The 22,403-nt window shown below is 39.3% G+C and overlaps 2 protein-coding genes across 2 annotated transcripts in view; one reads left to right on the plus strand and one right to left on the minus strand.

Annotated features, from left to right (window-relative positions):
- Positions 1-272: 272 nt before the first annotated feature.
- Positions 273-5,875, plus strand: SPATA22 (spermatogenesis associated 22). Its single transcript, XM_019287634.3, has 8 exons — positions 273-438; positions 593-721; positions 1,449-1,503; positions 1,637-1,732; positions 2,154-2,457; positions 2,775-2,904; positions 3,252-3,349; positions 3,686-5,875. Exons 1-8 carry the CDS (start codon positions 396-398, stop codon positions 3,875-3,877), a joined length of 1,047 nt encoding a protein of 348 aa, XP_019143179.1. The 5' UTR covers positions 273-395; the 3' UTR covers positions 3,878-5,875.
- Positions 5,876-5,937: 62 nt separating this feature from the next.
- Positions 5,938-22,403, minus strand: part of TMEM211 (transmembrane protein 211) — a 57,260-nt gene continuing 40,794 nt past the window's right edge. Inside the window, exon 3 of the mRNA XM_039562874.1 lies at positions 5,938-7,561. Coding sequence (XP_039418808.1) covers positions 7,335-7,561 — 227 coding nt within the window. The 3' untranslated portion in view covers positions 5,938-7,334. The remainder of the gene's footprint in view (positions 7,562-22,403) is intronic.

Below are 22,403 nucleotides of genomic sequence, written 5' to 3' on the forward strand. Positions count from 1 at the left end.
GCGTCCGTTATTTTTGGCGGGCTTCGCCTCAGGGCTGACCCTCAGTCCCGTCCCTCACGGCTGACCCTCAGCCCGGTAAGCGCTGACCCTCAGCATAGCCCTGGCCCTGACCCTCAGCCCGCTCTTCCTCAGGGCCTGGAATCTGCAAAGAGCAGTTGCATCTTATCCATGCACCTGTGGATCTTCTAAATTCAGTACAGCTGCTTCTGTGTTTTAGGGCTTGTGTTTGAAATGATGCCAGTCACTGGGGCTGCAGAGTTAAGAGAAACTGCCATAAAGTAAGGTGAAATTTGAATGTGTTTACACCATTAATTTGTTTACTTTTTAAACCTAACTTCCATACAGCAAATTTGGAGTAATCAATACATTGCTGCCTGTTAAGACTCAGCAAAGAAATGAAAAGGAGTTTAGCTGATACCTCAACTCGCAGCACAGCAGGTACCAGCCCTTCTTCTATGCTTTCCTGTTCACACCTCATTATGCTTTTATATATATAAATGCAAAATAATTAAGTAACTTAAAAAATTTATTTTAAGTGTGGATTGTGTATACTTTTGCTGTTAATATAGTATTGCTTAAATTTTAATTTTAGGTTGTCTGCCTGTACCACTGTTCAATCAGAAAAAAAGAACTAGGCAGCCCCTCACTTCAAATCCACTTAAAAATGAGCCAGGTATTGGTTCTGGGACTCGTAGTTATGACTTCTCTCCCACATCCTTTGGTAAATATGACATATTTTATTTTTTTACTGCCTCTAAATTGAAATAAATCTTAACTTCCTGATTGTATTGTATGAAATCAGACATTGTCTTTATCAAGAACTATATGCATCCTTTATATCTATTTCTGAAAAGTTCATTATGTAAAAATTGTCCTCCAGGAAATTTCTTTCTCCTCTGTACAATTGAGCTTTTTATACTTTGTGCCTAGAGGGAGTTTGACTCTTTGTGTGATGGAGAATGAAGTAGCACTGGCATTTAAATAGAGTCTCTTGAAACTGACCTTTTGTTTTCAGTTGATTTCAATCAACATTCAAGTCCTGTGTTACAAGAAGAAACATTTATAAGATGTCTTTCTTGTAGTTCAGAAAGGAACTTCTGTTCTTCAAACTGGGCTTGGAAAGAACAGTGCAGAATTCTGCTTATAGTGCTTCCATTATGTTTTACTTGTAAGAAAGTTTAAAAGTTTTCTTGTAATAAAGTCTCTGTTGCTAATAAGTCTAATGTTTGTAACTGAACCATTGTCTAGAGAAGTAACCTACTTGTTAGAAGTTGTCTTACAATTAAAAATATCAAAGGATCATATTCCCTTTTTGTCTTTTTTCTTCCTCCTTCCTGTGTGAACCTGTTTGTGGAACATTAAGCAGAGTAGGAGGCCTACACAGACTCATTACCTTTCAGTCTTTTCCCTTTTTATCCACATTCAATCCTTTGTCTTTTGAAAATTAGGCTGGGGAACTGCAAACCCAGAAGTGGATGAACTGCAGAAAGCAGCAAACAGTGGGTATGTAAAAAGCAAGTTATTTGTTGCTTTTTTGGTTTTTATTTGGATACTAATTGTTTCATGAACAATCCATGTGTGTCTTACAATAAAGCTGCTGCTGTGTCGCTGATACTTTTAAACTTATCTTTGAAAGCCAAACAGAACTTCCAATGGGTCCTTCCCTTACGAAACCACCAAATGCATCAAAGTTTAATTTAGCAAATGCTGGAAAAACCTTGGCTGCCTGCAGGTTGGTGAAGTCTTTAATGTCTATTATCCTTCCTTTTTGTTCTTATGTGAAAAAGCATCTTATGTTTTCCCGTATGCCTGTAGCATTCAGAGAAACCCTTTTCATATCACTCTGAGAGGAAACCTTGTTTATTTTATTTTAGAGTTATGAAAATATGTGAATTTTGGGTCAGGAAAGATCCCTTACACAGGGCAGGACAATAACTGAGCAGGGTTTTTTTTAAGGCCTGTTGAAGTCAGATGGATTTGTGCACAGGTGTAATCACTGCCCTGTATATGGATAAATTTGGTGTATACTCAAGTGCTTTGAGTCTGGATGTATTTAAAGCTAAAACAACCATTTATGGAGTGCTTTTAAATACTTTAATCACATATATGAATATTCAGAAGAGGTGCTGTGATACTGAACTGTTGTATTGCAGGAACAGAAATGAATATACTCCTTTAGGTAACCCAGTAAATTCAAGGTCTGGTAATGGAACTACTCGAAAGTTTGAGAACTTTTCAAGCAGTTTGAAAACTGTCCAGGAGCAAAAACACCCTGACAATCGTAACCCATCTCAGCTCATCAAAACAGACACGTACAAAGGACAGTGGCCAGTGAAACCCAACACTGTGTCAAGAAGTCTGCAGGATCATAGTCCAGCATATAAATTTAACTACAATATTCAACAAAATAAAATGAATGAAAACCGATTTGATTGTGTCCCAGAAGACAAAAGTCAGGTAAACCTTATGGGCAGGGTTAATAGGAAAAACACAATGAAGAAAGCAGTAAAGAAAGGAAACTAATGGAACATGAGGTTTTCATCAGCCCAAGCTGCCTTAGTGAAACCTGGTTTCTGGAAATTTAGAATTGAAATTTTCATACTGTAGTACCCTAAAATCCTCAGTAAACTGGCAGGGAGCTGTTTGCATATTCTGAACAAATGCTCTAATTTTAATGTAAATATTGCCTATTTAACGTAATATATAAATGCCTGTGTGCCCTTTAAAATTGCAAGTGTGTATGTCTAACTTAAGCTTTTGTCTTCCTCTGAAAGGAAATTTCATCATCTCAAGTAAAAACTAAAATAAAAAAGAATTCTTTGCGAATCCTGTCTGCAGTCATTCAAAGTGTGAGGTACTGGAGTCAATATGCCTATAAAACTGCTCTGTTATTTGAAGTTTTAGGTAAGCATAGTAGATTATAATAACATAATCTTGTAATAATGGTAGGCCAATAACAAGAGAGAATTTTTCAATAGCTGAGATACTTAAACCCACAAAATACTGGCATGAACACCTTCTAATTTTCCTTCCGTTCAGCCATCAAAGGTGACTGAAACAGGTACTGAATTAACAATTCAGTTATCCTCCAACACTGAAGTTTTTCCATACTGTTTCTTTCCTTTCCTTTTTTTTTTGAATTTGTTAGAATAAATTTTCCTGTTTAGTAGGAGTCTTCTGTAGAGGGATACAGTTTTACAATATATTTTAATATAATTAATCTAGAAATTAATTCTTGCTTAATGGGGCAGGCACACTGGATTCTGCAGTCACACCTGGAGCATATGGGGCAAAGAACTTTCTTCTGAGAGATGGAAAGGAGACCCTGCCTTGCGTGTTTTATGAAATCGTGAGTATTCTGTGTCCACACATAACACAGTCACCACTAGCTCCAATCCTTTTTATGAATGCAAAAATAAAACATAAATTTACTATGTAAAAGGCAGGCTGAATGTTTATACCATATTGTTCCCAAACTAGAGCAATAGTCACTACTTAGGCATCCTCGAACTTCTGTTACAGAAAAAAAGCTGAGACTTTGAGTTTACCTTCTAAGTAGTTGATAATAGCAACAAAGTTGATATAAAGGTCTTCTGTTTGATGTATTCCTCAGAAACCAGCCATGTGGAAAGCTTTTATGTTAGGTGATATAATTGTTTTATGTATTTATTATGCTTTGATGAAGGACCGTGAGCTTCCACGACTAATTAGAGGTCGAGTGCACAGGTGCATGGGAAACTATGATGCAAAAAGGAACATTTTCAAGTGCGTCTCTGTAAGACCAGCAAGTGCTCAAGAACAGAACACTTTCCAAGACTTTGTTAAAATTGCAGATGTGGAGATGACAGCATATGTAAAAACTCTGAATGAAATGTAGAAGTCAAAATGGTTGTCCAAACCCCAGTTTTAACTAATTGCTACCCACGAAGGCTGGACATGCTAAAGCATTTACCAAAACTACCAGTGAAAATCTGGTTAAATAATTGGAAATATCACTGTGCTGTGTTATCCAACAAATGTTGTGTGGTATTCATTGGGTTCCTTTTATGTGTATCTGATTCACGTTTTTTCAGAAAAATAAATTATCAGTATAATACCCGTATAAAATAACAACAGACTCTGAAGCTTTAGAAAGATTCCCAAGGACACAGAGGAAGTAGAAAAAAAAGAATTATTTGAACACAGAACTTCCTTGCCTTTGTCATAGAAACATCTTTCATGAGGGATGGACCATGTTACATGTTTATGTGCCTTTGCCTTCAAACTTTAACTTTCATGGATAATTCCTGCTGTTCCTATTTCCTTTTCCCCTACTTCAGAAGCTTTGTAGCAGATCTCTTGGGAATTGCAAAACAAAAGAGTTGTCAAGAAAATAGCAAACAGTATGGGGATTTTTTTTTTATTATTTTATTATACAGTGTTGGCAATTGGAAATTTCACATTTAAAATAATTGAAATATTGTATCCAACAAGTCAAATACAGAAAACAGTTAATATTCTAAAAAGGAGCCAGCTAGTCAACGCAGAAACACATTAATGGAAAATACAGCTTTTAGTTACACTTAAAAAATTATATATTTAGAATAAAACTTGAACCTGGTCCAGCAAATTGTAACAGGAAAACGCTTTTACACAGTTCAACGCGCAGACAGTCTTTATTTAAAAAAGTGATCTGTCAGTGTGAGCACAGGCATTGTCAGCAACAGCCCCCTCATGCTCCAGGTGAGATCTAAAGGATGTGCTTTAGCAACTGCTGCAAGAATCACTGGCATTATCATCTCTGCCTTCAGTGTGAAGCCAGTTCAGAGCATGGATGCTTCAAGGAGAGTTTTGTCAATCCAGTTGTAGAGGTTATGTACACACGTTTGATTCCCTTTAAATATTATAAAATGTTAAAGGAAGCTCCAAATGGAAGCTTTAGCTTGACTCATAAAAGGTGCAGAATATTGCAGGATGCAGAGGCTGACGATTTGCACAACAGAAGTTGGGCTTTAAGAAGTAAAAGATTTGGTACAGCAGTGTTGTAAATTGTACGACTCTGCTGTAACTAATTTAAAACTGATTCCAGTTAAGTGATTGATGCTTCCAGTTCTGCACATGTGAAACTTATGTTAATAAGTAATGACAGGAATAGGTCCTTTGTCTACTAGGTGTGTTATGGCTGTTAATAAAAATCTAAAATAATTTCACTTTTCAGGAAGTGTTTAGATCTTTGCAAAAAAAGTTTCTACTTGACACTAACAAATCACTTTTTCTAGTGAAACATTAAGTGAACAGTCGTAAACATTACACAAAACAGAAAAAACCCTACTCAATACAGTTTATACACACTATTCAACATTTTTCAGTTGTTGGGTGATTTTTTTTCTTGACCATATTGATCCTGTCTTGTATAATGGTTCTAGTGTAAAGGCACAGGTTGGTTAGGAAAGAAAAGCCTGCATCTCTGTCTCTCTACTTTGTGGTGATTATTTTCTTTTTGCATGTTGTTTGTTATTCCTCACTTTTCTGACTCTTACATGAAAATTATCGATCTCAGCCATTCATTAAAAAAAGTGTAAGACATCACTGAAAGCACATAACTATACAGAAGTGACTGAAATTGATTCTTCTTACTTTAGGGCATTCCTTCAACCTATTTTGTTAAGTGTTTGGAAGATTTAATTTTTCAGTCCTTGTGAGCAAAAGTGCAGAGCAGCCATGCTCTCTTTCTCAGTGTACTTAATTCTGCACTGGAATCTGTATTTTCAAAGAATTTGCTAAGTTTATGTGCAGAATTTGCTTTTCGAGTGCATGGAAATGTAACATCATTTATTGACAATTTTTGGAAACAATGTAACGTTCCATTGAAGTTTAGAAGGGTGAGGAATGTAAACAAGACTGCAGATGTCTTTGATGTATATTAAAATAACACAGTGATTGTTCTATCTGTTTGCATTTTCTTACACATCCTCAACATGTCTCTGTCTGTCCCTTCATGTACACCTTCCATTAAAAAAAAATAAAAATTCAGGAATCAGTTGGGCTCAGCTAAGTGAAGAATAATAAATTTGATCACCTGGTTTGTGCCAAAATACAAAACTAAGAAGTACAGCTCTGAATTAAATATAATCTATGTGACTTTCTTTTTAATAAATAATAGAAAATAAAATATGAGAATAGAATTAGAATTAAATTTTTATTTTAAATGAAAAAACACAACAGTGGAGTGAGATTAGAACCCAATGTTTCTTTTGCTTAAGGCAATCAAGTGCATTCATTTCAATGCTTGATAGGAATGAATTCAGTGCTGTTGTGGAAATCAGACCTCACAGAATTCCCATACAGACTAATGAAATATGGCCATTTGCTAGTTCTGACACAGCATCAGATTTTTGCTAGTCATGTTCAATAGCATTTCACTTCACTTTTTTTTTTTACAAACTGGACTCTTAGTTGCAGTGGAAATACTGGAATTAGTTCATCCTGGCTTGTATTATCACTACAGACAAGGGCCATTGGGCACAGACATTTTTGTAAACAGAGATTTTTTTTCTTCTCAGCCTTATACAACAAAACCCAAAATCTAAACATTTTGTTAAAGTCCACCTAGAATTATAATTTAAGAAATACTGAAAACAAATTCCTAGGATTTTTTTTTCCTGTTGTTAAACTATTAAATCATCATGAAGCCTTTGCAAGTAGTTAGATCTCTCAAAAAAACGAAATTTCAGTTTTACCCAAGACTTCATGAAGATGTCTCTAAATCTTGGCAATTAGAGCAGTAGTAAAAACTGTGCCCAGAACTTAAAATATGCAGGTGCTGCTAATATATATAGATTAGAAAGAAATTTTTTCTTGTATACAATTCTTTTTAGCTATCAATCTTATCTTTAGGCTGTGGCTATTACTAGGTGCTTTTTTCACTAATCAAAATAATTGTAACAAAATATCATTATTGATTTTAAAGTTACTGGGTTCATAAAAGTTCTGACATTTAACAATATATCAAAAGTGAATTGAAGATTTTAAGATTCACAATTTTGAGACACAAAAGAAACTGGGAGGTAGACAGATGTTTTGAGGATAAACTGATTTTTTTTTGTCTAAGGCATTATGCCATTATATGTTTAGAGCAGTGTAAAGGCTGTTGATTAATCCTATTTCAATTCCAGAGTGTTCACTGCTCGTGCTTACGGAAGACTTTCAATGCACTTTTGGTCTTTGTCAATCTGACCCCTTCTCTTCCCCATCTCCTTTCCTCTCTTTAGCAATACAGCCAACTGGAAGTGCTATAATAATTTCTGCCCATTACTGTAGACAGGAGTGTTCTGTTCTTAAACAGTAATAAAATACTATAAAATAGTAGGTATTGGAGTTGGAGATATGTGCTCTTTTGGTGCATATTTTGCAAAGAATGGTAAAAAGACAGACAACATGACCCCAACAATTGCCAGCATGTACCCCCATCCGATCTGGCAGTCTCCTGCATAGTAGATGTCTGAGTTCTCACAGAATCTCTTCACAGTAGCAGAGTTGAAACCAAAAGGGTAAACCAAAAGCCCAGAAGCCATTATGAACACTAGAGAGGAGAAAAAAAAATCACACCAGTTATTACCAAACATTAATTCCTTTGGGAAAAAAAAAATCCTTATTTTAGAAAGGCAAATATAAATATTATATTAAAATCAATGGAAAAAGTCATAGCTTATAAAATCCCCTTGTGATTGGCCAATTATCTTCCTTTTCATAATTACCTCTTATGGACAGCAGTGGTGTGACAAGGCAGCAAGTTGGGATTTTTTTCATGAGAACTCTTGCCATTAAATAACTTCAGAAACGCTGTAATCCAAATTATGTAGCCATGTAAAATGTAAGGTGATTCAGATACAATGGAATCCAGAGGAGAAGAATTCCTAAGTTGGCAGATTCCAAACCAGCTTCGCTTTCTTCTCAACAGCATTTTTGTGCTTGAGACAAACAATTACTTTGTTCTGCCAAATAGAAACTTTCAATGAAAGAGTTCAAATGTAATTTTTCAGATTCTGCTGACGAGGTTCTGATAATGTGAGACTCATTAGTACCGACTCAAATTGTTTAAAACATCCTGCATTTGACCCATTGATGAAAAACACCATTTATCTTCTTTTTATTTATTTTGTGTCTCTTGACATTGGAAAGCCAGGCTTGCCTTCTGCAATTACCCTGCATTATCCATTGGCTTTTAATAGAACTTCACAGATTTTAATCTTTAAGGAATTCACATCATATTCAAATACCAACTTATGCAGGTAATTGAATCAACAGCAGAACCACTTTTCCAACTTTGTAAATAAGACTGCCCAAGGTACAAGTCATGAGTACAACAAAGATGCACTAAAATTCTCCAGGAACAACTCTTGGAGCCTGACTCTGCCCACCTTGGAAGTGAAGAGGGGCTGAGCCAGGCTAGTGTGAGGGGTTACACCACCTTTTGTTTGAGAGAGCACTGAAAAAAACATGTTCTCTTTTCTATCCTGTCTGCTAATCAATTACCACTGCATTTAAAATCTCTGCTCTATTTTAAAAGGCTTTATTTTACATAACAAAAAGACACCATGGAGCAGTCTCTTTTCCTCTCTTCCCATTTTTCCAGGACAGTGTTTTGTTCAAATTCAGGGTAGTGATTCAAGAAGCAATCAGAATTAACAGTTACTGTTTGAGCTGATAGATAATTCATAACCAGCAAACATCTAATGAAACATTAGGATTATAAAACAAACACTACGTGCTATTCTCTGTGTTTGTAATTGCCTTTCAGGTAGGGCATATGCATATTACTCCAATTATAATATTGGAGAGGCTTAATCTTAAAAGTATCCACTAAAAAAAAACAATCACTCATTAATCTTTTTTAATTAAAAAACACTTTAATAAGCTTGAGGGCTAGATGAAGTCAAAAAGTTTAACCCACAGCCTGCTGAGTCCCTGAATAATTTGAATTAAACCTTTCCTTCTAGTCCAAATGGAACCTCTCAGTTAATCCCTTGTAGAAAACAAAAAGATGAAGAAAATGGAAATGAAAAGGAGAGGAAGCAGAGCAGCAGCAAACTTGCCAGTCTGTTTCCCTCTGGGTATCTCATGTACGGGTACAAAGAGAAGCTGCCTGCCAAGAAGTGGAACTCTCTGAGAGCCAAGTGTTTCACCTGCTCCAACAGCCACCCTCTTTCCTGTAAACCTCAGCAATAATTTTGCAGTGGTTGCTGTGGCCTTCCCCTCTTTCCAGGCACAAGGTGGGTGATGCTGTAGGAGCCAGCCAAGGGATAGGTCCTTCCCAGCACAAGCAGCATCCTGAGCCAAGCTCACAATTCCTGATCCTCAGGGAGCTGCATCTGCTGGGGGTGCCCAGGGCAGGGGGAGCTCACAGATCTGAGATTTCAGCAGCCGTGTTCCTGCATTTAGGACCGAACAGTAACCAGCCAGACGTGCTGAAGCTGAATACAAAGAAGTAAGTTGTGTTATGCAGAGCTCCCTAACTGCACACATGATACCACTAGAAACAATATAAAATGAAACTACAGTAAAAATGAAGTTAAACTAGACAAGGACAAGGGGTAATGGTTTTAAATTAAAACAGGGTAGATTCAGAGTAAATAGAAGGAAGAAATCTTTCATGATGAGTGTGGTAAAATACCAGCATATGTTGCCCAGAGAGGTGGTGGATGCCCCATCCCTGGGAGGATCCAAGGTCAGGTCGGACAGGGCTCTGAGCAATCTTATCTGGTTGAAGACATCCCTGCTCTTCTCTTCCAATCCAAACTATTCCATGTTTCTGTCATCTTGTTCAGTAAAGGTCACTGAGCTTTCCCAAAAGATGAGAAAGAGCTGAGGGCCAGCACAGCCTGAGAGCCATGTGACACTCTTGCACACCTAGGAAAATTCCCAGAGCACCTCCTCTGGTGGCAGAAACACAGGAAACAACTCAAAAAACGGGAGACTTTTCCTACTGCTGTTGTAAACAGCAGTGAGAATGTTAAACCACAAACTAACCCCTGTTAAACCATGGACCTGTGCAGTTGCAGGTTCACTCTGACACAGCTGGGACATGGAACAAGGGGCTGCCCAAGAGCCTGTGGTGCACAGGGGGTGCTCAGCACAACCCCGCTGCGACCCAGACTGCTCCACTGCACCAGGAATCTTGAAATAGCCCCTGGGTGCAAAACCTTCTGTGAAACGTTGGGAAAGTGAGCCACTTTTACAAGAAACAGCCACTGCTCTAAGCAAGAAGCAGGTCTAAAATTGAAATTTCAGTTTGTTCATCTTTTCAAAAATAGCATCTCATTCGGTGAAAAAAAAAAATGCAGAATTGGAAACAATCCTGTCAGTTATAAAATCCTTTCCTAACTGTTACATTTCACTGTTTTTCTGACACTGTCTCAACCCCTTGCTCTGCTTCACATATCTGTTCATTATATGTTTTCATTTTGATTGGGTTACACAGAATTGTTTTGAAGGCTGTGTTTTACAGTGTTTTGATTACCACTTGGTGCTGATGTTGCATGGTGGGATTTAATGGAAGCAGCTTTATTTTTTTCCAAGGCTAGAAATAATCTGTCACAGCTGAATGTATGTGTTCACATATCAAACGGGCTAAAAAGTTACCCATGGTTTCATATCCTCAGGCATGTCATAGAATGACCTCATTATTCTCATTTAGGTGCCCTCTTTCTTACAAAGGCTCCAAATATTGAATAGCCCCGTTATTATCTGCAGAAGCCAAGCTTTCAGGCATGGTGCTAATGACTGCTTAATGGTGCTGTCTGTCAGCAGCACAGCGAGCTGGGACAGCGCACAAAGAAACAGTGGGGCTCCATTTAGGCTCCCCGTGTAACACTTACGCCTCTGCACGGCTTTCCAACAACAAACATCACTTTAAAAGGTGTCACAATACAACAGAGAGTGCATCTCACCGTTCTGTGTGGTGTAATCCTGCTGTCACACAAGGTGATAAGGCCAGACAACATATTTGGGTCTGTTCTGCAGCATAAAGCCTCTGGAGAGGACTTGCTGGTAAAATGCATAGTTGAGTTCTTTTTTAGCATGGCTTGATCATTTGATTAATCTCCCATCAGCTATTAGGTCTGGTTAAAAAGTGCTTGTTTTGTTTTGTTTATTATGTGCCACACAGGTGTTTGTTATTTCTGGGTCCTCCCCACCTGAGTCCTCTGCAGCAACTCACAGCCAGTGCTGATGGCAGCTCAGAGACAAGGCCAAGAGTTGTTGGTTCAACAGTAAGTGATATTTCATTTCTGCTTTCTAATCTCGAACAGTTACAGCCCCACCCTCCTCCTCTCTGCTTCCCTGGTGTTCTACAGCCAGACGGTAAATGGCAGTTTCTCCTCTGAAGGGTTTGCTAGCCAAGGCCTGGTTTTATTTTTAAAAAGTAGGTTTTTGAATTGGTTGGTTTCTAAATAACATAACTTTAATAGGAATAAGGTATTATTTGAAAGGAGGACACTTATTTTTGTAGGAAAAAAATGTAAATTGTTGGCATAAATACTGAATCAATGACACTTCCAGTTGGGGAAAATAGCATTTTCTGCTATGTTAAAATTAATAATATATAACTCTTTGTCATTGCAATGGTTTATTCATTTCATTAAGCTCCTGTACAACTGTTCAATTATTTAAATCTATCACACCATTTTCAAGTTGATTTTAAACCAAAGCAAAGCAATGCAGTTCTCTGGAGTGTGTGCAGAGGGCACCAATGTACAACACTCTTAGATACCATGACAAAAAAAGGCTATTTCCATTCCACTTCTTTTGGCAAGACTAATGGAGTTTCCAACATCTGAAACACAATAATTGAATAGTTTTCTGTATTGTGAACTAGGAATGTTTAAACTGGGCTAAGCTTATGTTTATCCTTCCATATTAACATTGGAATGGATGGAAATCCAAAGGCGGCTCACAGAGAACAAAAAAATGCTATTTTATTTTATGGTGTTTGTTAATATGTTTAGGTGATGTGTAGTAGTGAATTATGCTGTGTGCATGAATTCCCTTTCTGAAATTACCTGCTGTAAGAAGATTAGTTTGTCTTAGAAATTTAATTTGCTTACTTTAGGAGTGTATTATATTCCTGATACTTGTGACAATGACGGATTAATTGCAAGCTTGTGGGACGAATCAGACAATCATTGGAATTACGGCTGATTCATAGGCAAGCAAGGGTATTATTCCAACCTTATTACAGATTATCACAGTCTTATGTCTACTTGGAAGATTTTTATTGACAGAGCTTAATCTACCAAAGCAATTTTCACTCATCTCATCAAGAAGTTTCCTCTTACATGTAATCCATTACCTCCCTTATTAAACTTGGCAGTTCCTCATATGCACAATCAGTTGACTTTGAATAACACATTTCCTCTCAGGTTCATACATTTTATTAACCTAATAATTTTATTAGCTCCTCTCCAGCTTTTCTTTATGTTTATGTGATTTTACTTACATCATTTTAAATGAGAAAGCAGGTGCTGATCCAAAGCCATAGACAGCTCAACACCAAGCCAGAAATACAGGTAACAGGGAAAACCTAGCAGCCAGTAACACAGCCAGACATCTTTCAAAAAATCACCTCTTATGCTACTGCCCTGGCTGGCATGCACTCCATCCTTCCCAGCACTCTTCCCAAGCAAATATTTTTGTAGCATGCCTGAAGGGTTTCTACATTTGGGGTATTTAGCATAAATTCCCTTGTACAAAAAGGAGGTACCTATATTTCTCTTCCATATCTATCTCTTGAAGACAGTGCTAAGTAAGATCCAAGGTTTTTATTAGTAATAGCTGGACATCAGTGTACAAAAAGAAACAAGATGGAATTTTGGGCTTATCTGAAAATTAGTGATTTCCTTTTGACTACTTCAGGAAAGGAGGAATTATCCAGGGTAATTTGGGGAGAGCTGAAGTATATCTAAAATCAGCAGTCATCATTTTAAATGCCTATCACACATAAGTAAAATAAACAGGGAAGTGACTGTAAAATAACCAGGAAAATGACCTCTCAAAGATAAAAGAAACCAGACAAAACCCTACTGTTGTTACAGCTGAACTTTGGAGGATGAGGCAAACAGGGACACTCTTAAATGCCACTCTGCTCTGTTGAACTCGTGGCAGGTGCATGTCAGGTACCTGGAGTTCAAACTCTTGGAAGCAGCCCTAGCAATTATTCCCTCCAAGGAAACCAAAAAGAAGAGCAGGGAGAAGGGATAATAATGCCCATATGCTTGGTATAAAGATGTAGCTGCCTTCCTTTGTAACTGAATAAAGAGCTGGAACTCCTAATAATGGCACAGCCACTTCTAACGTATCACAGTTTAGCTGCTTCTTTGTAAAGAATTATTCCACTGGCGTCATTTCAGTCAAACATGTTGTGATTTGAGGAGCTTCTATCAGTGCTGGACTGGTGCCAAAGAAGTAGCTTATAGCAGTTCCTTTTCTGGCTTTTCTAAATGGTGCAACTCACAAGTTAGTGCTTAGCAGCTGTAATATAAATGTAGTTATAACGAGAGCTGTGTTGCTTGTCAAACCCCTTTGTAGTTAACAAAGGGAATGGATTCGTTTGTTCAATGTCTCCAAACTCTGTGTTTAAAGAAATGCTGAGTTTGTGACTCCAGCTCACAAGCTAAGGAACTGCATCAGATATAGTAGGTTGTATTTTTATGTATGTACATATATGCAAAATTATGGGGAAATATGTGTATATCAAAAGCTGGGCAATGTTTTCCATTTCAGTTTATTTGGATTTAGCTGAGGTAGAGTAGGAACTCGTTATTTTAAATAAAGCCAGCACTGAAATAGGGGTGTCTGTGCACCTTTTTCAAACAAATCTTTTTAGTGCCACTAAAATACCCCTCTCAGGTTCTGTTGGCACAACTCCTTCCCTCAAGCCCTCATTCTACAAATAGCCTCTTTCAGAAATGTCTAACAATTGTAGGAATAGCTGAATCAATCTCAGTTACTAACTGAAGGGAGTAGAATCTGACTATCCAGACTTTGGAAAAGAAATTCTCTGAAGCCATCACAGAGGTAATTGGGCTTGGTAATTGCTGCATTAGCTGCAAGTTTATTAAGGGCCACAAAAGGAAATGCCATCCTGGTGACCTTTGAGGCTGCATTTCACAGCATGTTTTCTGCATGAGAACAAATGATGAAACTTGACTATTTCTGCCAAGTGAGTGGTAGCTATGGTGAAGATTTATAGCTGTAATCTGGTAATCTATGGGCCTAATCATACCGTTATAGAGTTGCGTGTCATTTACTCAAAAAGCCCGAAATGATCTAGCACTGTGTAGACTATGGTGAAGGAGTGCATTTTATCATCTGCAAGGTTAGGAGAAATACAGCCTCTTTAGCAGACTGTAAAAGAGAGACAAGAGCTAATGTTTCTCAAAATAGCAGCATGTTACACAAAATTTTACAAGAGTCAGAGAGCTAAGAAATGGGAACTGTCAGAGGCACTCTCATTTGGAAATCATGACGATTTTCCTCTTTTGTACTGCTTCAATAATTACATAGATTTTCTTTTTTTTTTTTTTTTTTTTTTTTGGAAATTATTTAAGTCATGCTCATTTCATCCCAGAGCAGCAAACACAGAAGCAGACTAATAATATAATATTGACATATTTAAGTGTTGGATTCTTTAGCTGAGAGCAGCATGTTCAGAATGTATCATGCCTGTAATGTGCCTGTATTCCCTTATCTTTTTGTCACATTTTATTCAACAGTTAAGAAGTGCTAATAAAAAGTGCATATTTCAGTTGTTCTATTTTAGGTAAACATAACATGGTACACATTTTCTAAGCAATGCACATTGGTTAACTGTGCAACTCCATTTCTACAAATAGCAATAAGGGTGGCAAACGCTTTGCTTCTCTTCTTAATTAACCTAGCCTTGCCAAAACTGCTATGTTCTTCAGCACAAGCAGGGAAGGAAACTGATGACTGAAATTTTAAATTAATGCTTTTTCTGTGCTCTTTTGGCTGAGAACAAGAGCAGCTTCCACCTACCATCTGATGCATTCCCTCGCAAAAGAAACAGTGTCAGCCTGGGTCCATGTGAGGAAGGAGTGAGGGAACAGACACATTTATATTGTCTTTCCTTTGGAGCCAGCTCACCTGGGAAGGGAGGATGCTGCCCAGTTTGCAGCAGGTCTTGGCTCCTGCTCTGCCTGTCAAATCCAAGTTCTTAAATAGCTATTTAGAACAGGGGCTGAGGTCCAAAAGACAGGCAGTGATGTGTAGATCACCTGAAATGTCATGATTCGACATGACACATTTGCTCCCTTCTCCTCCCCACCTGCTCTGCCCACAGGTCTGATTTAAATCAATCTTTTCACCTCTCCCAAGACTCACAATTTAAGCAGAGCAGACACTGATGAAAACAGATTTATAATGAAGCTGGTGGCCATTAAATACCAGCCTTCCACCAGAGGTGACCTTATTGTAAAGTGTTGTAGAATGAATTTATTTTGACTTTGCCCATTCTCTACCTTGTCTGACACACTGGCAGCCGAGGCAGTGGTGGTGGGAGGTCTGAGAATAATGCCCATGTCTCACTTCATTACAGCTGCACTTCACATCCCAGCAGTCTCCAAGCCTCAGGGATATCACATTCATTACCTCTTTCAGAGACATGTATTTTACATATATGGCTGAAAGGTGATTAGAATCCCTGACACAACAGCATTTTATCTGGAATGCAACCATGAAAAATGCGTGCCTAAAACAAAAAAGACATCCTACGTCTTTCTCCTAATTGATTTAAGCTACAAAGACCAGCTTCAGTTTTCCCAAGGCACAGGAACTACCAGGAAGACACAAATTGCATGTTTTCAAATCTCCTCATAAAAACTGCTTGACAGGGGGTTGAAAGCGGAGTTTTCTGTTTCTCAGATGTCCTAGTCCTGTGAATGTCATCAGTCAGCAGAAGCTCACGTGCCACCACCTGATCATAAAGAACAGTTCTGTAACAACCCTCATTTCACGCTGCTGATTCCAACCCACCATAAATCAGCCACACCACAAGTAATGTTGGAAATAATTGTCTGCTCCAGAGCTCCCCTCTCTCACAGCCCAGGTGCCACACAGCTGTAGCCATATGTAGACCCTGTCCTGCTGAAGTGGGTTATAGCAGCACCTCCAGCAGTGATGCTCCCTGAGTGCTTGGAAGCTCTCTAACACTGCACACTGGAACAGTGCAGGTGTACTCATTCAGTGGTTTTAAAAACATTATACACAGAATCAGCTCTGGCTTGAGCCAGATGCTCTCTGCAGATGGAAGATGGGATGGCAGCCACTTCTTCACTGAAAGCTGCCTGGAAATGCAGCAGGTGATCCCAGGGCTGATCCTCAGGTGCATGTGGTGCCCTGATCCATCCTCTCCCACCCTCTTTCTAACTTCCACCTTTTCTTTCCCTGAGCAGGGTTTGCTGGCTGTTTGTGCAAATGCATCAGCACAGCACATCTGATATTTTGACTTCAGCCATGTTTGATCCCTGTGTTCTTTAGTCAAGTCTTACACAGCAACTTTGAGGATTGTGGCCTCTTAAAACCTGTGGTCAAAACTGTCCTGGGCTGGTTGTGCTGGTCCAGCCACCTTCAGCAGACAGATCTAACTTAACAGCAGACAGATCTAACTTACAGAACCCCAGCCACGTTTCACACAAGAGGTTGATTTAGTCCAAAGCTGCAGGAAGAAAGTACTAAAACAACAACAAAAAAAGTAGTTGAGTTCTGAGGCAGAGCTACCTAGGTTAGAAAAATCATGTAGAAATCCAGAGCAGTGATAGAAATGCCCCAAATTACCTGCTAAATGGAAGTGTTTTGGGATGTCTGATCCTTCTTATCAGGTTGGCCCAGCTGCACAATTTCCCATCTCCAATTATACCAAAAGGCCCACACATCCTCCTTCATTAATGCGTTTGAAGGATTTAATGAGTTACTTCATCAGGTTAATAAATCCCTTCAATAATTTTATTACACTTTGATACACTTATTCAAGAAGTGCAGCTAACAAATGAGCATCATTTATATTTCTTGACAGAATAACTTAGTTTATAAATTTGGCCCATGAAATCCAAAATCCATAAATAAACCACAGGGACAATTGAATGTCTATGTGGAGGAGGGGTTTTTTCCTATCTCTGGGTTGAGGTTGTGTTAGAAATCCTCTGTCTCTTGTGCAAGTAACTCCAGGCTAAGGAGAACTGTAGGAGGCTGGTGCCTTTTGGCAATATCCTGCTTCCCACTGAGTGCTTAGGGGGAGTCCAGCTGCTGCAGCACATGTGCCACTGGACATAACCCATATTAATTTGCTCCAGCACTCCCTCAGGTTTAAAATCCAGCTTCATAAAGGCTGTTCCATTCCTGGAGGCTAAGATCTTTAGCTGATTTTGACCAGGTGCAGTGGCACTGTCAGAAATAAACATTCTATTCTGGAAATTATTTTAAAACTGAATTGAATTGGTTGCCATGCCATTTGTTTTTCCTCTGGCATCATAGTAAATGACATCATCAACAAAATAACCTTAGGGGCAAGGGTGTTTTCAGAATCTTAACCTCTGAATGGCCAGCAGTATTACAGTTTCCTATTACCAGATTAATAATATTTATGGTAGGTAGACTGCAAGAATGGGACCGTACTGTTTATTTACTTACTGTTGAAAGCCACCTCTGGCAAGAACAAATTTCCCATTAATCACTACCTTATCTCTGCAAGAAAGAGTTACTCTCAAGGACATCTGTGTTATTCCCATTGTTTTATTAGTACAATAATAGCTCTGCTGTGGATTTTTTGGCATTGAACTTTATTTATTTTCTAGATTTTCTTTTTTAAGCTGAAATGCTTAAATAAACATTGAACTTTCTTAATAAACGAACTACTTAAGACCCCAACCATAGCAATAAAATCCCAATACTTCCCTGAATATATTTTTATGTAAAGCAACTGCAAATCAGTATATCTTTCTTCTCTTTTTTATCTGCTGAAACTCCAGTTACGAATTTTGAGTTTCTTCTTGGATTGCAGATGACCTTGTTAACTTGTGAGAGTGCCAGAAAAGCCCTTCAGTCCAGGGGGTCAGAGAAGTGAAGCCAATTTCTAAGCTCAGGTCTTGTAATCAAAAAATTCATATTTCTCTCTCCCTTCACACAGGCTTTAGCCAGCATTTGAAACATTACCTATGCTATTGGGCTGCAGGATGATTTGTTTTTCTAATTTTTCAAGAGCACTGCATCGTATATTTTCAACTTCAAAAAGAAATCAATGTAGGCCCAGCAGAGGACAATATCAGAAAAATTCTCTTTCATGTGAGAAAAGCATTAGTGGAAAGCCTTCCACGAGCCTTATGCAGTACCAGAATGAGGTGGTTGTGCCAGTAGAAGGGGGACCTATTAATGTTAATTTGCTCTTTAATTAGGTGTCCAGAACCATACAATGGTGAGACACTTGTGTGGGTGGGACGAGCCCCCTGATTGTCAGGTGAACACAGAGTCACTCCTGCCTCCTAAACTCAGGCACTGCTCCCACAGCAATTACTCCGGAGCCTGTCAGATGTGATTTAAGCAGTAATTTGTTTGCAGAGTGAAAGGTGTGCTTTCAAGCAGAGTAGAGGGCTCTGTCCTCTGTCCTGCCTTTTGTGCTGCTGCTCAGTCCAAATCATGGGGGTGTGAGGATGCTCTGGGAGGAGTGCCAGCCCTGCAGCTGGCTTTGTGTGACTCCAGCAGCCAGCCCTGCTCAGCTGTGCCTGCCCAGCTCCTCCCCGTCCTGCTGAGAGCTGGGACCCCCCCTTGCCATAGGCTGAGACTGCCAACCCCACACACAGTAGTGAGAAATGCCCCGGGCAGGCCATGTGACAGGGGCTTCCTTCAGCGCTGACAAAAAAACCCCCACAGCCTTCCATCTTCCTGCATTTAAATATTTGAGTTAATAACATTTATGGGGCAGCACGGGAAAATGAACTTAAATACGTCATTTGTCATCTCAGGACACTGAATTACACCATTACTGAAAGAGATACAGAGAAATGTATCCAATAAACAGAGTGTAGTTTGCACAATTTGCTTTGCATTTCCCACATCCTGCAACAAGCACAGGATAGTCAGGCTCCTTAATGATCATAATATATGTACAGAAAGAGCAGTTCCCTGAGGGCTCCTGATTAATCAGGGAAATACTCATTTGTTCTGGCAGAAGTGATGTGCGTCTAGGCAGGGCAAATGATGAACCCTAAGTGCACACAGCAGCAATCAGGGGCCAAAAGTTTCCATTCATTTAACTCATTTTTCCTCTAAGAAAAAAAAAAAAACCCCATGTCACAGCACAGGACACAACAGCACTTGTTGGTCCCAGTTCCATTAGGGTTTTGTCTGACAAAGGGAGAAAGAGGCCTCACGTCCATTTTAGAGACTCTGAATGCATTGAGCACCCAAACTAAGGCATCCCTGCTGCTTGCTTAGATACCCTGTTCAGGGGAGGACACGAGGCCTCAGCTGTGGTATCTGATCACTGTGCAAGAGACTTGGGAACAAGTTAGAAGATTTAAAGGATTTTTCACCAGCTGATCTAAGTCCCTGCCTGTCTTTTTACTACCCACCTATTGCAATCCTTCCTCCGCTCCATCAGAGCCATATTAATTCTGTGGTTTGGCACAGTTGTTGCCACCTAGACATTTGCAGTGTGGCATTTGAAATCTTTATTTCAGATTTTATTTTATATTCTGAGTTGGAAGTTTGCTAGTAATGAGGTGAATCCTCTGTGCCTGACACATATTTCTCTTGGTGTTCATTTTTAAATTAGACACAGAAAGGACAAACTAAAAGCAGATGTGTCATATTTTTCTCTGTGTGCTTGGAAGCACACTCATGGAAATATCTTTGTCAGATAAATGAATTCCAGGTTACTGGGAAAAACAGATGCAATAAAATACTCGTGTGTAGAAGAAACCCTTAGGAAAATGTGATCCAACAACTCTTCAAGGAAATTGCCATGTAAGAGATCCAGCTTTGAGGCTTACCTCAGGCTTTTGCATAACATGATAGTTAGTACTTTAAACTGGAGAAAATGTGATGGGATCTTTTGATATTTTTCCACTTGCTTTTTCAATTTCATGGGATCAGCAGAAAGGGAAGGAACCAAAGCTGAACTAATGCTGTGCTTTTGCCTCCACCACTGCCTGAACACAGGGGATTGCTTGGTGGAGAACTGAGTATCTGTTACCCTTCTTATGGGCATCTCAAAACTGGCAGAAAATGTGGATTTTGGACTTGTTTCATCACAACATGAGAAAGAGGAAAACCAGAAATAAATGAGCAGTCTGAAATATAATCGAAAACCAGTAGTTATTTAGTTTGGCTACTGATTTATTAATGTATTATAGTTAAGCACTGAGGAATAAGCCCTCACTCTAAAATGTTCCTCAGCTCTAGGCAGGATTATTTACAGGAAATAAAAACAGTTAAAGAATTAGAATGAAATCCTGCACGTAATGAGTCGATAGAAATGTTGCCACTGACTTCATTAGGCCAGGTTTTAGCCCCAGATATCTACAAAGAACCACAATTTTCTTGTAGTGTGACTAGCAGATTAGTATTTGACAACACCAGTTTATCTTTCCCTACAGAATCCTTAATTTTTATGCACCCAGCCAAAATCTTTGCTCCACAAGTCTGTGTTTCAGTGCAAACCAGACAATGTTCCATGCTCCTTTTAGGCTGTTTGCTCACTGTCACCATTCCCATTTGGCTTAAGCACCTCCTGAAATTATTATTTTGCCTCCATGTCCCTTATAAGAATATTTTTCCTCTGAGGTATCTGCTTTCTCAGCAGCAATTTTAAGGCATTTCAGGCTAGAGAAGAAATATAAAATAAACCCCATGCTCATATATATCATAAAGAACGTGATCCTTTAACCCTGCCCTTGGAAAGCCCATAAGCATTCGCTGTACTTCAGTGATTCTCCATATGCTTTTGCAAGAAACATTTTGCACCTGCCACCACAACACAGGACAAACGGCAGCTTTGCAGGAGGAAACATTAACTAATTTACACAAAGCCTTAGGTGGTCTATTAGCCCTGCATAAAAACAGGAACGTGTAATTACTGGATCCACGGACAGAATTAAATTTGATGGACTACAAAGAACAATGAGTGAAACAATTAACAACAAAGCCCAAGTAAACTGCTCTGATGGGAAGTCGTGGCCTGGCTGAATGAGTCTGACAGCTCTGTGTTTACCTCTGCTGTCCCCAGGGACGTGTCCACCCCAAACCTTTCACTCAGTGCAGACAGGTGAGCTCTTGTCAGAGACACTGCACCTGCTGATCTACTGCAGGTCATGTAAGATGCAAGCAACAGCCATGTAACCTGCTCGACACAGGGTACCCTTCTAGCATCATTAATTTTATCATTCCATTCTTTCTCCTGTGTCTCTGGACATGGTGGTTGCTCTTCCAAGCCTGATGCCATTTTGGGAGGATGCAGCTCAGTGGAGCACCACTGCCAACAGGGCAGTGCAGCAGATGCTGTCCTGAAAGCCTGATGGAATAGCTGCTCCACAGGCTTTAGTTCATTAAGGTAATTGCAACTGGTCTGCGTCACAGTGCACAGTTAAATTTAGGATGGCAAAATCCATCCAAAAGAAAAGCATCTCCACTCTGCAGCTCTCCAGCCACGCGGGTTAATTGTGAGTACTTTGCAGTGCCTGCAGTAAGTCAGGAACCTGGGGAGTTTCTGTCACAGCTTCCGTCCACAATTTGATTTAATGCCCTCCATGAACAATTGCATCTCAGTGCTTGTAATAAGGAAATGTCATAAAGGTACCTGCTGCCTGGTCCAACATCTTTTGGCTTTGACAGCTCAAATTTACAGCTTTAATTCAGCAGCCTGGAGGCTTGGTATTCTGTACACACTTAGTGAAGGGCTGAAGGAACAATATTTTATAAAAGTTCACCTGTGTTCAGCAACTCACGGAGGATATAACCCCTTGGACCCTGTGAAATGACTTGCAGGCAAATTCACACTCCAGATTGTCCAGTGGCAAATTACAAAGTTCTAATCAGTCCCCAGTGTGCCTGGATGTATTCACTGGAATGTTTTGCCTCTGTAGCATAGAGTCGAACTTTTCAGCGGCTTGAACAAGTGCTCAGCAGGGATCTCTCAGCCGTGAGCATCCCCAGCAGGAGGAGGAAAGGGCCCTTCAAAGCAAGTCTGATCTCCCTGGTCCTGATACCCAGGTGAGATAAATTGCCAAACTAGCACAGCTGAAACACAGAGCTAAGCGTGCCCATATGAAAGATGTTGCCACACCAACACTGCTTGGGAGACTCTGGACAAAACAGCTGTGGGATTTCCTTTAGGAAAAGTCATGCCGTGCACGTGG

The sequence above is a fragment of the Corvus cornix genome, chromosome 19 (genome assembly GCF_000738735.6).
Source record: "Corvus cornix cornix isolate S_Up_H32 chromosome 19, ASM73873v5, whole genome shotgun sequence".
NCBI lineage: Eukaryota > Metazoa > Chordata > Aves > Passeriformes > Corvidae > Corvus > Corvus cornix.